The 21,622-nt window shown below is 45.5% G+C and overlaps 1 protein-coding gene and 1 long non-coding RNA gene across 2 annotated transcripts in view; one reads left to right on the top strand and one right to left on the bottom strand.

The window, feature by feature from the left end:
* Positions 1 to 13,205, top strand: part of LOC138294006 (carnosine synthase 1-like) — a 186,265-nt gene extending 173,060 nt beyond the window's left edge. Inside the window, 1 exon segment of the mRNA XM_069233260.1 lies at positions 11,970 to 13,205. Within this exon segment, the coding sequence (XP_069089361.1) occupies positions 11,970 to 13,205 (1,236 nt within the window).
* Positions 13,206 to 14,399: 1,194 nt separating this feature from the next.
* On the bottom strand, positions 14,400 to 19,348 carry LOC138293640 (uncharacterized). The gene is made up of 2 exons (XR_011203067.1): positions 16,724 to 19,348; positions 14,400 to 16,195 (listed from the first exon to the last, which is right to left on the bottom strand). It is a non-coding gene; the product is annotated as an uncharacterized lncRNA (long non-coding RNA).
* Positions 19,349 to 21,622: the final 2,274 nt, after the last annotated feature.

Genomic DNA, 21,622 nt, shown 5'->3' with positions numbered 1-21,622 from the left:
CCGGCCTCCGTGCACTTCCGGCGGAAATCCTTTGTGCACAGTCCAGCCTGGGTCCACGGCACTCTAACCTGCATTGCACGACCTCCTAAGTTGTTCTCCGGCGACGTGGGACTTCTTTGTGCGACTTCGGGTGAGCACCGTTTCACGCATCCTCGTAGTGCCTGTTTCTGGCACTTCTCCGGGTGCTACCTGCTGCTGAGAGGGCTCCTTGTCTTGCTCGACGTCCCCTCTCTCTCCTGGTCCAATTTGCGACCTCCTGGTCCCTCCAGGGCCACAGCAGCGTCCAAAAACGCTAACTGCCCGATTTGCAGCTAGCAAGGCTTGTTGGCGTTCTTTCGGCGGGAAAACACTTCTGCACGACTCTCCACGGCGAGAGGGATCCGTCCACCAAAGGGGAAGTCTCTAGCCCTTTTCGTTCCTGCAGAAACCTCAGCTTCTTCTGTCCAGTAGAAGCTTCTTTGCACCCGCAGCTGGCATTTCCTGGGCATCTGCCCATCTCCGACTTGCTTGTGACTTTTGGACTTGGTCCCCTTGTTCCACAGGTACCCTAGATTGGAAATCCACAGTTGTTGCATTGTTGGTTTGTGTCTTTCCTGCATTATTCCTCTAACACGACTTCTTTGTCCTTAGGGGAACTTTAGTGCACTTTGCACTCACTTTTCAGGGTCTTGGGGAGGGTTATTTTTCTAACTCTGACTATTTTCTAATAGTCCCAGCGACCCTCTACAAGGTCACATAGGTTTGGGGTCCATTCGTGGTTCGCATTCCACTTTTGGAGTATATGGTTTGTGTTGCCCCTATCCCTATGTGTCCCCATTGCATCCTATTGTAACTATACATTGTTTGCACTGTTTTCTAAGACTATACTGCATATTTTTGCTATTGTGTATATATATCTTGTGTATATTTCCTATCCTCTCACTGAGGGTACACTCTAAGATACTTTGGCATATTGTCATAAAAATAAAGTACCTTTATTTTTAGTATAACTGTGTATTGTGTTTTCTTATGATATTGTGCAAGTGACACTTGTGGTACTGTGGTAGCTTCACACGTCTCCTAGTTCAGCCTAAGCTGCTCTGCTAAGCTACCATTATCTATCAGCCTAAGCTGCTAGACACCCTATACACTAATAAGGGATAACTGGGCCTGGTGCAAGGTGCAAGTACCCCTTGGTACTCACTACAAGCCAGTCCAGCCTCCTACAGTGGACAGATACAATTTTTGTGAAAAATCTAGTTCTAGATAATAAAACTCCACTGACACCTCTTCTGAAAATACCTGTAGTCAGTTTCCATGACAATCCCAGCTTCTGTAGACCTCTGAGTCCTTGGCCTTTAATTCTAACACTGTGACACTGCATGTGGTGTGGTGTTGCCACAGCCAATCTTGCACATTCCTTTCAGAGTTTGTTCCTCTTGAACCTACTTTTGTCGCTGCTTGTGGCATTAAGGCTGCCTCCCCTAGTGATCCATGTCCACATCTTTGGGTCTGGGAATGATGTCTCTGTGCTCTCCTGCTTCAATCTTCATGCAGTGCCTCTTTAGCCAGAGCCTCAGTGCCCAGTCTGTGGAAGGAAACCATAGAAGTACCCCTTCAGAAGAAGTCTTCTGCTGACCCTATGATTTCCACCATGCATCTATCTTTCCCTTCAGGACCATAGAAAAGGAAATTATTAATTGGCTTTCTACCTTTACAGAGACAATAATATCTTAGATCAGGCCCAGGTGTGCTCCTGTCCCCTCCATGGCACCTGCTGGCCCTTCTTCCATGTGCATGTTGCTGTGTAAAGGAAACAGTGTTGGTAGTAGTGGCTCCTTGTCAGAGGCTTCAGGACATAGCCCCCTTGCCTCCTGTGAGGCCCCAAATTCTTCACCTGCCTCTCAGAGTCTGTCACTGTGCATTATTTAATTTATCACTGTCCATGTAAACAGGACTTTTATATTTTCATGAACATTGCCAGTACGCAGGTCAGCTCTCTCGGTCTCGTCTCCAGGCTCCTGAAGACAGGAGGAGGATGGAGCAGATCAAAATCCAGCTACAGAGTGTAATAGTCACAGCACTCTGTAGATGGATGTCTGGATTGCACGTGTCTGGGGGTGTAGTTTAACTACAGCCCCCTCATACAGCACAGTACATTTTATTAAGCAGACATACTGTGCATCCCTCTGGCAGCACAGTATACCTGCTAAACTGTGGCTGTCAGGGCAAACATCAGTGCATCCCTGAGGCCAGTGAGAAGCCACACAGTGCAGCAATGGTAGGGCAGGATCCACAGGTGTGTCCTACCTTCGTATAGGGTTCTGTGTTCATTTCTATGAAGAAGCTAGAAGAGGGTTTGATGTGGGATTATCCCTTTTCACACCTGCCATTGCTGCTCTGGTACTGGCTCTTCGTTGGAAATTATGACTTGCTGGTTCCATTAACCAGCACCAGAATCCCGCTCTACTGCAAAGGAAGCAAGGTAAGTAACAATGGGCCTCATAACAACTTTGGCAGGCGGCAACCGCCGCCCGCCAAGTTGTAACCGCTGCGCGGCTGCCAATGTGGCCGCACTCCCGCGGTGCCCATTATGACATCCCCACTGGGCCGGCGGGCGGAAACCGAGTTTCCGCCCGCCGGCCCAGCAGCGATGTCAGCCGCAACAAGGGAGGCAGCTCCTAATGGAGCCGGCGGTGGTGCGGCCGTGAGACGGGTGCAGTTGCACCCGTCGCTCTAAGCAGTGTGGGGCAGTGCAGGGGTCCCCAGGGGCCCCTCGACTCCCCTTCCGGCCAGCCTTTCTATGGCGGTTCCTACCGCCATGAAAAGGCTGGCCGGAAGGGGACTCATAATCCCCTGGGCAGCAGCGATGCCCTGGCGGATTAAAACCGCCGGGACCACCGTGGCGGAAAACCGCCGGTCCCGGCGGTGCGACTGTGGTGCTTCCGCCGCGGTCGTCATCCCCAAGTTTGTACCTCCAGTCTGTTGGCGGTACAACCTCCAAAACAGCCCTGGCGGTCTTTGACCGCCAGGGTTGTAATGAGGGCCAATATTCCTTGTCTGTTCATCTATGTTTTTGAGTGTGTTTGTGAATGATTGAAAGTAAATGAGATTGAGTGAAAGTGTTTGTGAGTGTTAGTGACAGAGAAAGTGAGTACAAGAGTGTGCATGAATAAGTGAAAGTGAGTATGAGGGAGGGAGTGAAGGAGTGCGTTATGAGTGGCTGGAGATTGTGAGATGGAGTGGAAGTGATTGAGGGTTGTAGCTCTCAATGGTGCAGCAAGTGCAGTTGCAATAGGACCCTTAGGGCTTCATTTAGATATTGGAGGTAACAGTCCCGCCGTTGACTTTTTGATTGAAAACCCAATCTCCTCCGTGCTGGCATGCTCTCCTTATTGGGATGTTGGCTGTCCCATAGCCGAAAGCCAAAATTCAAACCGCCATCTCTGCCAAGAAACACTGCCCGCATTGATGGTGGGATAGGGAAAAGTGGATGCTAGCGGGACCCCAGCCACTCTTCCCACCATGCAGATTTGGATGTGCCTTACCACCAAGCAAAAAGCGGCAGTCCGACCTCACTTCTGAGTTGGCAGATTGGAGGGGAAAGGGGGTGAAAACTCACCTTTTTTCCCCATTTCACCTCCGTCTACAATTGGACATGACTGGACAACACCTGCCGTCACTGCTGCTAGCCTCCTACGGAGAAGAAAATTAGTTACTTACCTGTAACTGTAGTTCTCCAGTATTGGAATCTTTCATAGATTCACATGCTTGAATCATTCCCCGTCATCGAGATGGGAGCCCCCGGTACAAATTACACAAGTAGTGTTGAAATATATTAACAAAAGGGCCCTAGGCCTCTTCAATTTAACAGTCTATCAGAGTCATTTTTAGGAAAAGGACCAAACTTGAGCATCCACCAATCAGACGACACCACCCTCTAGAATCCTCCTGAGAGAAACTCCAGCACCTCAGATTTTCCAAGCACAAGTGCGTTAAAGAGAGGAAAAAGAGAGAGAGAGGTAGGTGAAAGTGAGCTTCTCCGGGGAGGTGGGTGGGTCCCATGTGAATCTATGAAAGATTCCAATACTGGAGAACTACAGTTACAGGTAAGTAACTAATTTTCTTACTCCAGTATTGGGACTTTCATAGATTCACATGCTTGAATCAGAGTAGCAAGCAATACATATGCACATTGTACCCTTGTAACCATGTATGTCACAAAACACCTGCATATATAAAACATATGTGTGTGTGTATATATATATATATATATATATATATATATATATATATATATATATATATATATATATATATAAAGGAATACTTCAAACAAAATACCGTCCGTCAACCCCATCTTTACTTCTCTTCACTTTTCTCTATTTTTTTTTTTTTTTTTAAACATGAAAAGCATTGAATCTGTAGCCGAACATAAGAGACATAAACAATGTGCATACCTGATCTAGGATGGAGGGATGAAAGAGATGGCTCACCTTCACCTGAAGAGGTTCCTGAGGACTGCTTGGCCCACTGCTACCTCTCCTTGAGATATTGATTCCAAGCAGTAATGTCTTGTAAATGTATGACAGCTCTTCCATGTTGCTGCTCTGCAAATGTCTTGCAGGGAAACCCCCGCAAACAGCGCTGCTGAGGAAGAAACTGCCCATGTAGAATGAGCGCGGACTGATGAATGCAGAGGTTTACCCGCTGCTTGATGGCAGAATCGAATGGCTGAGGCAATCCATCTGGATATACTCTGCTTGGAGAGTGGTTGGCCTCGTCTGGGTGCACTGTAAGATACGAACAATTGATTAGAGCGGCGAAAGGACTTAGTTCTGTCCAAGTAGAACTGAACACATCTCTTAATGTCTAAGGAGTGTAATGGTCTTTACGCAGGAGTAGATGGATGTGGAAAAAAGGTTTTGAAAACGAAGGACTCGTTGATGTGGATGTCCAAAGGGACCTTCGGGATGAAATGTGGGTTTGTGCGCAGCAGTAGTCTGTCTTGTTTAATCTGTAAGAACGGCTCTTGTATGGAGAGGGCCTGTACCTCACTGACTCGTCTGGCTGATGTGAGAGCCACCAGTAAAGCAACCTTCCAAGAAAGGAATTTCAGAGAGGTTCGATGAATCGGTTCAAACGGATACTTCATCAACTGTGCTAAAACAATATTCAGGTTCCACAAGGGAGGAGGAGGTCTGAATGGAGGAAAGACCCTGAAAAGTCATTTAAAAAACCGTTTGATTAAACAAGAGGAATACAGCGAGGGTGAAGAGTCTGAGTGCCTGTATGATGCTATTGCCGCCAGATGCACCTTTATGGAGGAATGCGCCAGGCCTGATTGTGCTAAATGCAATAAATACGGCAATATTTGTTCCGGCGGTGAGGACAGTGGATCAATTTGCCACTGATGACACCAGAAACAAAATCTTTTCCATTTGCAAGAGTAAGCCTTATTAGTGCTCTCTGCTCTAGCTCTGGACAAAATGTCCCTACATTCCTGTGGGATATTCAGATGTGCAACCTCCCTTTGCCCAGGAGCCATGCTGACAATCGCATCGACTGAGGATCCGGGTGCGATATTTGTCCTTTGTTCATCGTTAGTAATTGTGGAGACGGTTTCAGTGGAATGTGAGGCTTCATTGATAGAAGAAGAAGCTCCGCAAACCAGTGTTGGCGATGCCAGTACGGAGCTATCAATATCAGGATGCACGGCTCTGCCTTCATCTTCGTGAGGTCTCTTGGTATCAATGGAATTGGAGGAAAGGTGTAAGCAAAGATGTCTGACCAAACTGTGGAAAATGCATTCCCCCAAGATCCCTTTTGGTGATGCCAGCTTGCGAAGTACTGGCATTTGGCGTTCCACTTGTTGGCGAACAGGTTTATTGTTGGCGTTCCCCACTGGGAAAAGATGTAGTCCACTGTGGACTGGCCCAGCTCCCACTCGTGGCAGCTCGATTTTTGACTGCTGAGCGAGTCCGCTATCTTGATCTCTATCCCCGGCAAATGCACCGCTGTGAGACTGATGCCTTGCTGCGATGGCCCAATTCCAAATTCTTTGGGCTTCCTTGGAGAGGGTGAGAGATCTCGTGCCTCCTTGTTTGTTGAGGTAATGCATCGTAGTGGTGTTGTCTGTTCTTATTACTACGTCAGATCCTGCTATTTTCGGGAGAAAAGCCTGCAAAGCGAGATAAACTGCTCTGAGCTCTAGCAGATTGATGTGCATCCCTCTCAACTCTAGTGGCCACTTGCCACTTACTTGAAGATCCTGCAACACGGCTCCCCAGCCCTCCAGAGATGCGTCCGTAGTGATGGTCCACGGAGCTGGACGATGTAGAAAGGAAAGGCCGATGGACTGATGATGCTTTTGAGACCACCATGTCAGGGCTTTGGCTATTGCTGGGGTTATGTTTATTCGATCTTCGAAGCTTCCCGAAACCTGGAGCCATTGACGGTTGAGTTGCTCTTGTAGCGGTTGCATTTTTAGACTGCAGAGAGGAACCAGAGGTATGCATGATGACATCATGCCCAACAGGGATTTGAACAGGCGAAAGAAACGCAGCTTCTTCCCTGTATTGACTTTGCTAGTGTCAGCAACTTCTGTTGTCTCTCTACTGTGGGAAATGCCATGGTGGATTGCGTGTCCAGGTTTGCCCCTAAAAAGGTGATACTGCCTGCTGACAGAGGTTTGGACTTCTCCCAGTTGATGGTGAGGCCTAAACTGCTTAGCAAGGAAACGCACCTTCTTGTTGATCTGCGCGCTCCTGCGTAGGTGCTTGCCTTTATCAGCCAATCGTCGAGATAAGGAAATATTTGGTGTTTTCTCCTCCTGAGGAAGGCTGCGATTGGCGCTAGGCATTTGGTGAATATCCTGGGAGCTAATTTTAGGCAAAAAGGGAAGACATGAAATTGAAAATGGCTTTCGGCTACCATGAATCTCAGGTACTGTCTGTGGAAATATGCGTCTTTTAGGTCTAGTGCAGACATGAAATCTCCATGGTTCAGACACAGGAGGACATCCTGCAGGCTTATCATTCAGAACGACTGCTTTTTTAAGTAGATGTTTAGTTCCCTTAGGTCGAGGATCGGCCTCCAATCTTTCCACTTCTTGCGAATGAGAAAGAACCTGGAATAAAACCCTCTTCCTCGCTGTGACCGAGGTACATTCTCTATAGCTCCCTTGAGGAGCATCTTGTTGATCTCCTTCTTGAGTTGTTCTGGGTACCTTGAAGGAGTCCTGCGAGGAGGATTGGAGGGAGGCAGTTGGATAAACTCCAGAGTGTGGCCCTGTTTCACTAATTGGAGGACCCACTTGTCTGATTTGATGACTTGCCATTACTTGAGGAATAGGGATAGGGGGAGGAGAGTTGGGTGTAGCCGGCGGTTCGGATGTATCAGGCTCTACGAGCCGAGTCTTTAGCAGGGCGAGTTGAGCATCCCCTATTGCTAGATCTACCATAAGCTGCTTGCGGTGGTTGCCTTTGTGGATAATATTGACGGAACTGTTGAGAGGAAGAAGGATAGGTTGAATATCTATATTGCTGATATCCTCCTCTATATGAAGGCTGTCCACGTCCTCTAGCTCAAAAGGAAGGCTTTCGAAACTGGAGAGTCCCTAATGATCTTGCCGTATCAGTGTCGGATTTGATAGATTGTAAGGCCTCGTCAATGTGTTTACCAAATAATGCCTGGCCATCTAAAGATAAGTCTAAAATCTTATTCTGTACCTCAGGCCGGAATGATGTAGCCTTTAGCCAACCCTGTCTCCTAAGTACAGCCGCACCTGCGAGCTGTGGAAATGCAGTTGTGGCTATGTCCATTGCACAGTCTATGAGTTCCGCTGACGTGCGGTGACCTTCTTGCAACGTCTTCTCTGCCTCTGATCTTCCATCCTCCGGCAACTGGTCAATATGTGGGGTGATGTCTGCCCATTGCTGTCTGTCAAACCTGGCTAACACCGTTAGTGAGTTAGCAGCTCTTATCACTAGGCTAGCCATCGAGGAGAACCTCTTCCCAATATTGTCTAGCCATCTACCTTCTTTGTCTGGAGGTGCAGAAATCGGAGCAGACGGATTCTTGGACTTCCTCTGTGCCGCCTGAGCCACCACTGAGTCCGGATGAGGATGACCAATTAGACATGCTGGGGCATCGTCTGGTGCCTTGTATTTTTTGTCCAATCGAGGCAGCACTGCTGTGACAGTAGCAGGATTGTGCATCACTTTTAGGCCTTCTTCCCATAAGTAGCTGACCAGCGGACTAGAGCGCACAGATTTTTTAAACAGCTCTTTAAAATCATAAAGAAAACAATCTGTCTGTTTTGACGGCATTGGCAAAGCGAAACGCTTAGCTGCTCTCTCCAGGAGATTATGAAATCCTCCGATGTCCTCTGGAGGGGACTCCACCTTTGATTGGGAAGGAGAAGGAGGAGCAGGAATAATGTACTCATCCCACTCGGAATGAGTGTCAAGGAGCTCCCCTTCTTCGTGATCACCTTCCGACATGTCAGTGTCCTGAGGTAAAGTCATATCTAGCGTGGCCACATTTGTTAGACATAAAGAGGCCGGTCTCTGACGTGGAGTGGTAACCCCGGAGACGGCAGAGACGGGCGATGGAGGAGGTTGCTCCCCTTGAGGAGGAAAACGCCTGTTGTAATCAGCCAGCATTGCTCAGAGGTAAGATAGCAAAGAGGTTGGAATGTATGCCCCTTCTTGATATTGTTGGTCTCTTCCATAGAATTGAGGGTCATAGGTTTCATCAAATTCGTCTTCGTCCTGGTATTTGACGTTCAATTGAGATGGGCTATGAGCTGTCCCAAATGGACCCTTGTCGTCCGAGTCTTCATCTCCCTCTAACAAATGAACTGGTTATGAGAGAGGTCACCTTACTAGGTGAGGTGTGCTTTGGGGTAAGTCTTTCATATGTTTTATGCTGTTTTCCCCTTGTCGACGATGTCGAACGCATGGAGATTTTGATCGATGACAGCCTTACCGAAGAGTCTACCGTAGACGAGGCTGTCGACGATGGTAAAGCAGATACCGTCATAACCGCCGTCGACGATGATGAGGTGTAGACGTTCATCAACGATGAGGTCGTCGATGCCGCTCTCGTCGACGGTGGGGCACTCGTCGTCGGCGATGTCATCGTCAGAACTGTCGTCGACGGTGGAAGTGTGTAAGTCGTAGGCAGTGAAAAAGCACTCACCGAGGTCTCGTCGACGATGAGTCCGTCGTCGACGTACCTTTTTTGTAGAAGTACATGAAGGCCTTTTGAAAGGCACAGATGGAGGTACAGAGGATGACTTTTTATGCCTCTCAGAACTGCTGGCATGACCTCTCTCCTCTTTCCTGGAAGATTTTTGAGGTGAAGTAGAGAAGCTGCGGCCCTTGTAAGACCCCGAGGCAGTCTTTTTGTGGGCTTTTCTTGATTGTTGGGAAGGAGATCTTGTGTCTGATCTCACCCTTTTTGATGACTTTTTAGTATTGAAGAGTCATCACTATCAGAGTCAGAGACTGGATTATCTCTGTATTTAAGTTTTTGCAGCCAAATCAATAATCTGCCTTCTCTATCCTTAAGAGTCTTAGAGGAAAAGGTACGACAAAGCTTACAGTCCTTGGCTGAGTGGTCTGGATAGAGGCAGTATATACAATCCTGATGAGGGTCTTCAGAATGTAGTCTCTTCTTACCACAAGTTTTGCAATTTCTGAATAAACCCTTCTTCTCCTTGTCAGACATGTTGAAGGTGTTAATTCCAATCAGTTCAAAGACGTTTTTAGCAGAGAAAAAATATGTTCAAGCTAATCCAAAAGGTGTGAATAAAGAGCAGAGCTCTGAGGAGACTCCCTAGCACGACGTGTGGTAGAAAATCTGAGGTGCTGGAGCTTCTCTCAGGAGGATTTTAGAGGGTGGTGTTGTCTGATTGGTGGATGCTCAAGTTTGGTCCTTTTCCTAAAAATGACTCTGATAGACTGTTAAATTGAAGAGGCCTAGGGCCCTTTTGTTAATATATTTCAACACTACTTGTGTAATTTGTACCGGGGGCTCCCATCTTGACGACGGGGAATGATTCAAGCATGTGAATCTATGAAAGTTCCAATACTGGAGTAAAGCACGATCCCCCCCATCACCAGAGTCACAGGTAGGGACACCGCAAATACCATGGTATGTTTGGTGGGCACTACACAGGAGGATTGCAGGCATATACATGGCCCAGTCATTTTTTAAATCACTGTGACATGCATATGTCGAGGACACGAGTGGTTCAGAAACAGATGGGGGCACACTGGTACACAACACATATCACACACATACATCATTATGGTGTCATTATTCATTGCCAAATGAATGCTGGCACCACAATAGTGGTACACTCACACTTGACAACGGTGTCCATGTGTGCGCATTGCAAGGGGAACTGTACTGGTAGGTATCTGTTGTGTATGTGAGTCAGTTTGTGTATGTGTGTGTGTGAATTGGCGGATTCAGGTGGAGGGAGTGGGTGATGTGTTTGTGTATGTATGTGTCACTTGCATGTGAGACCGAAGTTGTGTATTATGGGTTGCCATGTCACACATTCAGGTGAGAGTTGTTGTTGTGTCACGGATGTTGTCATGATGTGTGTAGTTGTGCTTGTGTGTGAGTTTGTGTAGCTGAGTGTGTAGTTGTGTTGGTTGTTGCGGTTGTGTTGTGTGTGGGTGCGGTGTCAATGGTGTGTGTGTTGTGTCATGGATGTATGTCACATTGTGTTTTCGGCATGTATGGGTTGTGTTGTGTTGGACTTGTAATAGATGATGGTGTGCATGTAGTGTGTTGTGTAGTGTGTACTGCTGGGGGACACATATGGCTAAGGGACAGTGTGTGTGTCACTTACCTCTATTTCATCGCCCCTGCCACTGTACGAAGTCCACTGGGTCCTGCCACTATCTCCCTCCATCGCCAGTCTTCAACTTGCAGACTTGTAACATCTAAATACGGCAGGCAGAACACCGTCGACTTGACACTGTTCTCTGGTCCGCTGCCGGCGCGGCTTGGTGGTAACACCATTAAGATCTAAATCAGGCCCTTAGTCAGCGAGTGTGAAAGGGTGAGTGTGCTTGTAAGTGAGACCCAGTTAGTATGAGTCTTTGTGTCTCAGTAACAGTGAGTGGGACTCAGTAAGGGTGAGAATGAGTAAGTGAGAGAATGTGAGTTAAGAGTGAGTGAGGGGGAAGAGAGTTAATGGGAGTATGAGTGAGGCTAACTTTGATCAAAATGTGGTAAATTCCTGGCAGGTATTACACCCCACCACTTTCAAAGATCACCAGCCGCCACTATGTGGTGCACTAGTGATGCTGAACCTTAGCTCTGCCTTTGATGACACTGTATCCCTTGCTTTACTCTGCCACCGGCTAAACTCAGTAGACATCCAAGAGCTCACCCACATCAGAGACTGATACTGGCTTACGGTGGAAAAGCATCTGTACGTATATTTGGCGCAGAACTTGCAGGACCTTCCCAAACATTTGCTTTTACATGGTATATTGCAGTCACTGGCTATGCTTATCATCGGGGCGTTTCCCACCACCTTGGCTTAAACACTGAAATGCTTTACCAGTTCACCTGTAGCAAGAAAAAAGCTAGCTACACACTCAAAGGTCTGAAAACCTTTCTATTACAGTGATCATCTCTTCATGGAATTCTCTAAAATTGTCACACCAGTACATTCTTGTTGTGCACTATAACATCGTTCAATGGCATCATCAAGAATGAATTGTTCCAGTGGAGGCTTGATAAAAGGCTAGGTAGATGAATTAATTCATGGCTAAATGTACAAGTGGAAAAACCAGTAAAAGCGGACTGGTTAAATAGATGTTTAGCAGAGTTAGTCCATGGTTAGTCTATGGTTGTATGATTTTTCATTCATGTTAAATCAGATTAATGAATGGAATATGTAGGTGAATCGATTAAGAGCTGATCAGATAGTAACACTGTGACCCTTATGCTTTCCACAGGTTCACTTGATTGAGTCAGACCCAAACCACTTTGCCTCAAGCATTGTCCATGACTTCGTCCACTATGACATGACTGACCACAAGCAGGATGAGGACCATGCCCAGTGGATCATGAAGATGGTACATGACCGTGGAATGCATCTGGATGGATGTGTCACATTCTGGAATGACTGCACTGTCCTTGCTGCCTTGGTATGCGAGCAGCTAGGCTTCCGCAGTAGCCCAGTCTTGGCCTTGCGTCTTTCCAAGAAAAAGAGTCAAACCCAGCTTAGTCTGCTATATAAAAAGAAAAACAGCATCTTCTCAGCAATCATTGCATCCTATGCAGTGCCTTCATGCCATGTAGCAAGTCACCTCGATATTGACAATGCCTCTTGTAATGTTAACTTCCCTGGTGTATTGAAACTAGAATCGGGGTGTGGAGCCGTGGCAACCAAGATGGTGAAGAATAAGGAGCAATGCCACCAGTACTACGAGAATATATGCAGTATCCTGAAAGTAGAAAGTGATTGCCCAGGTATCGGGCTCAGGTATGGCAATGCCATGGTGCTTATGGAACATGTCTCCGGTTCAGAACATGATGTTGATATCATCATCTATGATGGTAAGCTGATGGGAGCATTTGTCTCTGACAACGGTCCCACCCGGGTGCCTGATTTTACTGAGACTGCAGCCTGCATGCCCACATATCTCTCACCAGACAAGGAGGCCCAGTTGGTGATGGCTGCCTTCCAGGGCTGTCTTATCTGTGGGCTGGCTGATGGAGTCTTTAATGTAGAGTTTAAGATGATGCCTACAGGGCCAAAGCTCATAGAGATCAATGCCCGGATGGGAGGAGCTTACTTACGTGACTGGATCCTGGAGATCTACGGAGAAGACATCATGCTGGCCAATCTTATGGTGGCCTGCAGTGTGCCACCACTGATGCCAGGACATCGTGCCAGGCCACACACGTATTTAGTGGGTGTGCTGTGTGTGCTTCCAATGCACCTGCAAGCATGGAAAACCACAGCAAGCTTGGAGATCCTGCAGGCCCTGTGTGAGCGTGGTGTGATCCGGCTGACCGCGCTGTTTGATGGAACAGTACCAGATACGTTTGAAGATCCTTACTGCAGCATTGCATGTGTTGGTGACACTCGGGTTCAAGCATGTATGCAGCTAATAAGCACTTGCAGAGTCCTGGGCATTCACACCATGGACTTCCCAGTGCCTTACTTTACTTCTGAATTCAAATAGCATATAAGGATTAGTGTGTACCATGGGCCAGAAAATTCAGGCCAGATAAAGATGGAATGGTTTCTTACCTGTAACTCCAGTTCTCTCGTAGGGGTATTTCCATGATAGTCATAAACACTGAATAGTTCCGCGCGCCTGCGGGGACCCCGGAGCACTGTTGTGTAGTATATTCTTAAGTGCAATCATCAGCTCCTTGACAAAAAAGGTCTGTGAAAAACACTTAAGAATAACAATGTGCAGCCTATGTGAACAGCTACACAAGCCAAAATTGTTAGAAGAAAAAACAGTTGTAGTGTAAATTTCACGTTTAAACCTCTATTTATTCTATAAATACATAAATAAATACATTCTCATATTTTATTTACACCTCTCATGAGAATAAAACAATGTAGGGCAGTGTAGCCCATAGGCTGCCATTATACAGAATGAAAATAGAGCTGTGCCTTTAAGAAAGTAAAGTCTTCCTGTTTCCCATCATGCACAGCAAAAGGCAGTTGCCTCAGTTCTTTTTTGGAGGCTATTAACCTGACATGAAGAAAAACAAAACATTTGTTGGAGTACCAACCTCCATAATATTCATGTTCTATGTCAACTCCACCGGGGAGGAAGGAGGGTTGCTTATGACTATCATGGAAATACCCCTACGAGAGAACTGGAGTTACAGGTAAGAAACCATTCCTTCTCTCGTAGGGGATTTCCATGTATAGTCATAAGCACTGAATAGAGTAGCAAGCCCATCCCCATAACCGCGGTGGAGTAGATATAAGAATACTGAGAAAAACATGAATCATGCAAACAAATTCTTGAGCAAAGCCTGCCCAACCTGAGCATCTGCCCTAGCGTCTGTATCAAGGCAGTAATGCTTAGTAAAGGTATGGACCGACCTCCAAGTGGCAGCCTTGCATATTTCTGCCAAAGGGACATTTCTCATCAAGGCTACAGTAGCTGCTTTCCCTCTGGTAGAGTGGGCTTTTGGCCTACCACCAAGGGATTTGTTTGCTAACTGATAACATAACATTATACATGAAACAATCCACCTGGATAACGATTGTTTAGATGTGCCCAAACCTGTTCTGATTGGGCCATAGTTAATAAAAAGCTGTTGTGATTTTCGAAAGCTTTTTGTCCTGTCCAGGTGTAGTGCTTTCCTCTTATTTAGTTTCTAAGCACTAACATAACACAACAGAAATGCACTTCTGAGGTCAAAGAAGACTTTTATTGTTATTTTATTCTTCCCCAACCACAATGTTTATGAATGAATGACGAATTAGTAGCTTTCCAGTCCGCGTTAATCAAACAAAATATATCAGTTTGCAATATACACAGCAGGTTATATTTATAAGATATTGAATGCAAAGCAAAACAAATACTTCACCGTGTAGGAACTATTTACAGCTACATCTTTCTAAGGTCTGCAAGCTGATGACCCCTGTCAGCCGCGAGAAAGAGTGTCATCTACCCACACGGGATGCTGGCAGCTGGCGCCAAGCTCCAGCACGAGGTCCGGCAGATTCGAATCTGACTCTCTGCAGCCTGTTACATTCGTTACAAAGGTGTGCCCCCTCCTCTCAGACCTGGGAAACTGAGCAAGCCTTTTGGAGACTGGCCAGGTCTCCAAGACTACTCCTGTTCCCAAGCTCAAGGGAAGAGAAACAACGCCCATGTACTCTCTCTTATCAGGTCTAGTCTACTGTGAGAGCAAAACATCTTGGTTCATCTGGTGCAAAAACACAGCTTGGAAAAATACAGCTTGGATTCTCAACTGCAATGTCTAACTCCACGTTAAAGGCAATGGGCAGCTAACCTAAATATCAAATGCAATGTCATGTTAAAGGCAATAGGCAGCTAACCTAAATATCAAATGCAATGTCTAGTGTCATGTCAAAGCCAATAGGCATCTAAGCTGAATACAAAATGCAATGTCTTATATCATGTCAAAGCCCATAGGCAGCTGAGCTGAATACAAAATGCAATGTATAATATCATGTCAAAGCCAATAGGCAGCTGAGCTGAATACAAAATGCAATGTATAATATCATGTCAAAGCCAATAGGCAGTTAAGCTGAATACAAAATGTAATATATGATATCATGTCAAAGCCAATAGGCAGAATATCTAATAGCATGTCAAAGTCAATAGGCAGCTAAACTGAATACATCATGTCAAAGCCAATAGGAATGCAATGTCAAAGCCAATAGGCGGCTAGACTGGATACAGCATGTCAAAGCCAATAGGCAGAATACAGAATGTAATGGCTAATGCAATGTCAAAGCCCATAGGCGGCTAAACTGAATACAGAAAGTAATGGCTAATGCCATGTCAAAGCCAATAGGCGGCTCAACTGAACAAAACATACCATGTGCTACTGGTGAACATTGAGCAACTAATATGCGCAGTGGTGAAACACAAAGTCATTGGTCAAAACAAAACTCCATCAAATAGCAGGACATTCCGCCCTTTGACCAATGAATTTTTGTTTCACATATCTCATATTTCAAACAAACAAAAAAAAACATCAGCACAAAAAAAAAACATTATGATCAAAGCAATCCCTGTAAAGCAATAGAAGTGAATTAACACATTGATTTCATGACCTTTTCACATCAGATACATCTACATAGAAAAGACTGGGCACATTTTTTTTTTTTTTTCTCTGAATGAGTCTCTAATTCAACAGTGTTAGCAATTTGATGTGGCATGAGTTCTGCTCATGTAAAGGTGCACGGTCCACCTGAAAGGTTTGCTGGAAGATAAGCAAAAGTCAGAGTTCCATACGAGAGGCAAAAAAAAAAAAAACAAAAAAAAAAAAACACAGCAAACAAGTTGAACTTGAACTGAAGGCGCAGTTTGCGCAAAATGGATCCATGGTGCTGGCACTTTACTCAGCCAGGTTCAGGTTGGGGATTCGGTCCCTTCCCCGACCCCACACGCACACACCGGAAGGGGGACCACACAGCGCACTCAGGGACAGTGGCGAAACGTGGTAGGATCTGCAAAAGAAACAAGTATGACTTTTCTTGCAAATAACATTTTTCATTTAAACTGCACCCTTCCTCTTTCTTTCCCTGTTTTATAATCAGCAGGACGTTTTTGGGGCCCTTTGTTATATTCTCTGCAGGTTCTGGAGGATCACTTGGGGCTTCAGCCCACACATCAGTACTGAGGTTTTTATCTGCTGCGCCACAGCTCCCCTTTTCTTGCACTGTCAGAAGGGCTGGGGCAGACTCCTTCTTTACCAAACCTCCATTCACTGCATTTTCGCCAATTTGGGCCATTCTGTCTCCAATTTGTATGAATAAATCAGATTATTTTCTAGGTATCAGCATAATTTCGATTTTTCCTTGGTAATTTGCAGCAATCACTCTCCCTAAAACCTGATCAATTTGCCATTTCTGTTCTGGTAACTTTCCTCTCCCCAACTGCTCTGTGACACTGCTTGCATGACAGATTGCTGTTGTGCGTGCTGCACAGTTTTTATCAAATCTAGGGGAATGTGCATCTCTCTCATCTCTGCCCACCTGTAAGTGGCTTTTTCTCTCAGCTGGGGCACCCACTTAGCCATCCCCACTAAGGCAGAATTCTGGGTGTACACTTCTCTCTCTGAATTTTTCTCATTAACATCTGCAAGGTAATTGAACCAGTTAGGTACAAGCCATGTGGCTAAAACATTATCAAAGAACCAAAAATCAGCGTAAAAATGACACATCTCACGTAGCTCTTGCTTTAAAATCTGACACACATTATACAACTCTGTTCCTTCTACTGTGCCAGAAAGCAACATTTCAGTCAATGAATCATTAGTAAAACAAACATGCTTTTTATCTTCAGTGGACACGAATTCAAATGGTGCACACAACTTCATTGGTAATTCTTTTATCTGTGGTACTCTAGCCCTGTCTTGCAAGTACCAGATCCATTGTATGATTCTAGCTAGGGGCACTATTTTCTTTCCTTGTTCTTGAGTTACATGTACATCAGTTTTTCCTTCTTGCACTGCGCAGAAACCTAAAGTCTGCATTATTTCATTTGCCAAATCACAAGCGCGCAGCTGCATATTATTTTTCACAGTGACCATGTACAAAAGTGTTAGGATTTCTCTCAAATGAGGGCTATTCTTTTTCCAAAAATCAAACAAGCTAATGAAACTCGGGGTGTCTTGCTCTAAAATCTTTCGTTTTACTTGTGCATTTTGCAACGGTAACTCGTAAATCACATTCTGGTCTCTCTCCTCGTGTTATCAGTTAAGGAATGCATTTTGGCTGCCAAAAACCCTGGCTCACACGGAAACTCAGTGCAGCTCGGAGCTGTCTTAACCCCCTCATTACTGGAATGGGACAAGAAAGATTCTTCAAAAACAGCCCTTTTATAACTTTCAGTCTTATTTTGAATTATTGTATTCTGGCTAATTTGCTCACGTAAATTCCTATTTTCATGTTCCAACTTCCTACATTTCTCCTGCATTTCTCTGTAAGCAGATAAAGGTATCCAGACCTTTCTGTCATCATTACTTCCAAAACACACTTTTTCTACATATATACAACAGGAATTATTTCTCAAAACATTATCAGGCCTTTTAGCTACACATGCATTTTCTTCTGTAATTCCCCAAACAGAAAACAATTCACAGTTTTTCTTAGCACCATCAGGCAGTTCATCAACACATGTATTCTCAGACATGGTCTGCCGTGCTACTGTGATTCCCCAAACAGAAAACAATTTCTGTAATTCTCCAAACAACAAAAAAACAATTACACTTTTAAAGTGTGCACTTAGAAATCTACTAACTCGTCAAACCCTTTAATCACCTCTTAATGACCGACCCCACGACTCCAGGTACCAATTGTAGTGCTTTCCTCTTATTTAGTTTCTAAGCACTAACATAACACAACAGAAATGCACTTCTGAGGTCAAAGAAGACTTTTATTGTTATTTTATTCTTCCCCAACCACAATGTTTATGAATGAATGACGAATTAGTAGCTTTCCAGTCCGCGTTAATCAAACAAAATATATCAGTTTGCAATATACACAGCAGGTTATATTTATAAGATATTGAATGCAAAGCAAAACAAATACTTCACCGTGTAGGAACTATTTACAGCTACATCTTTCTAAGGTCTGCAAGCTGATGACCCCTGTCAGCCGCGAGAAAGAGTGTCATCTACCCACACGGGATGCTGGCAGCTGGCGCCAAGCTCCAGCACGAGGTCCGGCAGATTCGAATCTGACTCTCTGCAGCCTGTTACATTCGTTACAAAGGTGTGCCCCCTCCTCTCAGACCTGGGAAACTGAGCAAGCCTTTTGGAGACTGGCCAGGTCTCCAAGACTACTCCTGTTCCCAAGCTCAAGGGAAGAGAAACAACGCCCATGTACTCTCTCTTATCAGGTCTAGTCTACTGTGAGAGCAAAACATCTTGGTTCATCTGGTGCAAAAACACAGCTTGGAAAAATACAGCTTGGATTCTCAACTGCAATGTCTAACTCCACGTTAAAGGCAATGGGCAGCTAACCTAAATATCAAATGCAATGTCATGTTAAAGGCAATAGGCAGCTAACCTAAATATCAAATGCAATGTCTAGTGTCATGTCAAAGCCAATAGGCATCTAAGCTGAATACAAAATGCAATGTCTTATATCATGTCAAAGCCCATAGGCAGCTGAGCTGAATACAAAATGCAATGTATAATATCATGTCAAAGCCAATAGGCAGCTGAGCTGAATACAAAATGCAATGTATAATATCATGTCAAAGCCAATAGGCAGTTAAGCTGAATACAAAATGTAATATATGATATCATGTCAAAGCCAATAGGCAGAATATCTAATAGCATGTCAAAGTCAATAGGCAGCTAAACTGAATACATCATGTCAAAGCCAATAGGAATGCAATGTCAAAGCCAATAGGCGGCTAGACTGGATACAGCATGTCAAAGCCAATAGGCAGAATACAGAATGTAATGGCTAATGCAATGTCAAAGCCCATAGGCGGCTAAACTGAATACAGAAAGTAATGGCTAATGCCATGTCAAAGCCAATAGGCGGCTCAACTGAACAAAACATACCATGTGCTACTGGTGAACATTGAGCAACTAATATGCGCAGTGGTGAAACACAAAGTCATTGGTCAAAACAAAACTCCATCAAATAGCAGGACACCAGGTAAAATTTCAAGACTCTCTTTACATCCAGAGAGTGCAGAGTTCTCTCAGCAGGGGTAGCTGGATTCTGAAAGAAAGTCGGTAATGAAATTGTTTGGTTCACATGGAAGTCGGAGACTACCTTAGGTAAAAATTTTGGATGAGTTCTCATTACCACTTTCGCGGAATGAAAAACCGTGTAGGGTTCCTGAGCGCAAAGGGCCTGGATTTCGCTGACCCTACGCGCTGAAGTGATTGCCACCAGAAAAGCAGCTTTCCATGTGAGATGCTGCAGCGATGCCTTATGTATCGGCTCGAATGGCGGCAGCATCAGACGTGATAAGACAACGTTCAGTTCCCATGGAGGAGAAGGCTTTCTAATGGGAGGAAAAACCTTCTTTAAACCTTCTAGGAAATCCTTAATAATCGGAATCCGAAAAAAGGAAGTTTGTGAAGGACTCTTTCTGTATGCCGTTATCGCCGCCAAGTGAACTTTTATTGACGACAGTTGTAAGCCCGATTTTGCCAAACTTAACAAATATGGCAGGATAGATTGTTCCCCACAGGAAACCGGGTCAATGTTGTTGTGTAAACACCAAATGCAGAATCTCTTCCACTTGCTTGCATAGGCTGATCGTGTGGAAGGGCGCTTTGCTTCCTTCAGAATTTCCATACAGTCCTGAGGTAGGTTCAAGTGTCCATATTGCACTAGCTCAGGAGCCATGCTGCCAAACTCAACGATGAGGGGTTGGGATGAGATATCTGCCCTCTGAACTTCGTGAGAAGGTCCGGACGATATGGTAGCCTGATGTGTGGTTTGAGTGACCGGTGAAGAAGGTCTGGGAACCACCACTGACGTGGCCACTCCGGAGCAATTAAGATCATTTTGGTCTGAACATTGGACAGCTTCTGGAGGACCGCCGGAATCAGGGGAAGCGGTGGAAAGGCGTAAAGAAATGCTCCTGACCAGCTTATCCACAGGGCATTCCCCAGTGTCCCTGGATGGTAATATCTGGAGGCGAAGTTTTGGCATTTTTTGTTTTCTGGGGTTGCGAATAGGTCTGTAGAGGGGGTACCCCAGAGTGCGAAAATGGAATGAACGACGTCGTCGTGTAGTACCCATTCGTGGTTCTCGTCCATTACCCGACTGAGGGCATCCGCTTGAACATTCTGGATGCCGGGCAGGTGAGTTGCCACTAGTGACAGGTTCCTGGCTAGAAGCCAATGCCAGATTGTCTGAGCCTCTCTGGATAAAATTCTGGACCTGGTGCCTCCTTGTTTGTTCACGTAGTACATAGTGGCCACGTTGTCTGTCTGGAGAAGGAGAGTTTCCGTTCTCAGAGAGGGAAGGAAGGCTTTGAGCGCAAGGTGGACTGCGCGAAGTTCCAGCAGGTTGATGTGATAGAGACTCTCTCTCTGTGACCACTCGCCTTGGACTCGAAGATGTTCCATGTGCGCCCCCCATCCGATCAGTGACGCATCTGTTACGATGGTTTGAGATGGAGGCCGTTGTTGGAACGGAATCCCCACCAAGAGATTGCTGGGTAAACACCACCACTTGAGGGATTGTAGGGTGTGAGGAGAAAGAAGGACTTTGTTCTCCCAATCGTCCCTCAGTTGACACCACTGATCCTCCAGATTTTCCTGCAATGGTCTCATATGGAGGCGAGCATTGGGAACCAGATGGATACAAGACGCCATCGAGCCCAGTAGAGAAGCTATTATTCTTGCAGTGGCTTGAGGTCTTTCCTGCAGTTGTTTGCACTTCTGGAGAATCGATAACCGTCGTTCCTCCAAAGGAAACACCTTTCCTAGCCTGGTATCTACAATGGCCCCTAAGTAATGCAACCTCTGAACAGGTGTTGCTGTAGATTTCAGGAGATTGACTTGAAGACCAAGTTTTTGCAGCAGTTGTAGAGTCCATTCGAAATGTTGCTGTGTCTCGAGACAACTGGAGGCCTTTATGAGCCAATCGTCTAGATAGGGGTAGACGAATATTCGCTGTTTCCTCAAGTGGGCGGCTACTACCGCCATGCATTTGGAAAAAGTTCTTGGCGCTGATTTTAGGCCGAAAGGTAGAACTGCAAATTGGTAATGGCGTTTTCCGACGGTGAACCTTAGGAATTTTCGATGTTTCTTGGTTACTGGGATATGAAAGTAAGCGTCGCAAAGATCTATTGCACATAGCCAGTCGCCCTGACGTAGATGTGGATAAATTTGGTGTAAGGCTAACATCCTGAATTTTTCTTTGCGAATCCATTTGTTTGCTGTCCTCAGATCT

The sequence above is a fragment of the Pleurodeles waltl genome, chromosome 4_2 (genome assembly GCF_031143425.1).
Source record: "Pleurodeles waltl isolate 20211129_DDA chromosome 4_2, aPleWal1.hap1.20221129, whole genome shotgun sequence".
Taxonomy (NCBI): domain Eukaryota; kingdom Metazoa; phylum Chordata; class Amphibia; order Caudata; family Salamandridae; genus Pleurodeles; species Pleurodeles waltl.
The sequence above is the reverse complement of the archived record's forward strand: the minus strand, read 5'-3'. Positions and strand labels throughout refer to the sequence as shown.